Raw genomic sequence first — 1473 nt, forward strand, 5'->3', positions numbered from 1 at the left:
AAATACATGGGGGACTCATGGTGTTAAGTGTAGTGCAAGGAAGCTAGCAAAGTGGTGCACGCAGAGCAGCGCTCACATACACACAACACACCAGAGCAAATGTCAAGTGGAAGTAAAACAATATGTTTCATAATACTCCTGATTAAAGTGTAGGTTATGTAATGCTGATAACTTATGAAATCAAGAATTATTTTTTTGGGGGGGGATATGAACAAAAAACTATATACAGCAGCAGAAGTAAGAAAAACCTTGAAAGCCAAAAAGATAAAACTGCAGCACAGTGTTCTAGTGTGTTTGTAACAGTACTTAAGGTTGTATTGTATGTGCTTCACTTTATAGTGGTGGACAGTTTATCAATGTATAAAAGTTTTTCTCAGTGATGGACTTCAGTATTTTTTAGTAAGTCCTGTTCTCAAAAATCAGCATGCAAAAGATAACAAATGACCTGAGTTAGGGGTCATATTTCAGGACCATTTTGTTGAAAATGTAGAAAATATCAATAGTACAGCTGTCAATGCTGGGTCAACAGAGCAGCACTGTACTGTGACAGAAATAAAGAGGGAGTGGTGGTACTTCACCTCTACGGCAACGCTGTATGTACTCGTAATTTGCTCTCCACCTTGACAGTCTTGTAATTCCTTCAGTTGTTCATAGAACAATAGTTTGTTGAACAGCAGTCCTGAGAAACCAAGAGCTTTCAATTATTAAAACTCATTTGGTGTACTAATGGTTCTGCTGTATTGACTCACAGAAATGTACTTCCCTAACCCTGGGTAGTGTGTCACCAGCAGCTGTCTAAAGTAATTCTGAAACTTCTTCCCAACAAATGTGTAGAAGATGGGACTGATGCAAAAGTAAATGTAGGCAATGTTACGAGTGACTTGAAGTGCATAACCCTTTTGTTGCGCTTTCTCACAGCTATGGATTTCATTAGGCATCAGCAATACAATGTTGAATGGGGTCCAGCACATAAAAAACAACAAGACAATGATGAATATCAGCCTGACTGTCTTGAACTTAGTGACTATCCTGGATGACATGACAGTGGCTGCAATCCTAATGTAACAGTAGATAATTACAGCCAGAGGGAAGATCAAGAAAAGGAAAAGCTGAAGGTAAAATCCAGATGTTCTCAACTGGTGCACATTAATAAAAGGCACATCACCAGGATACTCCTGACAGTAGGTTTTGTTGTCCACATAATGAGTAAAAGTGGTGTGGAGAAGCATTGGCTTGATGCACGCCAGGCCGCTGACCAACCACACAACTGCGCAGGAGAGTACTGCATATCTTGTATTCCGCACCTGTGACATGCCCAAGGAATACACAACGGCAAGGTGTCGGTCAAAGGTCAGAAGAGTTAGAAAGAGCACAGAACTGTAGAAGCCCAGATAGTAGACACTGCCCACAATCTTGCACATGACTTTGCCAAAAATCCAGTTGGAGAGCTGCATGTAGACTCCCATGAAGGGA

At 40.7% G+C, this 1473-nt stretch overlaps 1 protein-coding gene across 1 annotated transcript in view; it reads right to left on the reverse strand.

Annotated features, from left to right (window-relative positions):
* Window positions 1–704: 704 nt before the first annotated feature.
* Window positions 705–1473, reverse strand: part of LOC109971282 (C-C chemokine receptor type 3-like) — a 1661-nt gene continuing 892 nt past the window's right edge. The window contains exon 2 of the mRNA XM_020619422.1: window positions 705–1473. This exon is cut by the window's right edge and continues 147 nt beyond it. Within this exon, the coding sequence (XP_020475078.1) occupies window positions 705–1473 (769 nt within the window).

Source organism: Monopterus albus, unplaced genomic scaffold (assembly GCF_001952655.1).
Source record: "Monopterus albus unplaced genomic scaffold, M_albus_1.0 scaffold219.1, whole genome shotgun sequence".
Taxonomy (NCBI): Eukaryota; Metazoa; Chordata; class Actinopteri; order Synbranchiformes; family Synbranchidae; genus Monopterus; species Monopterus albus.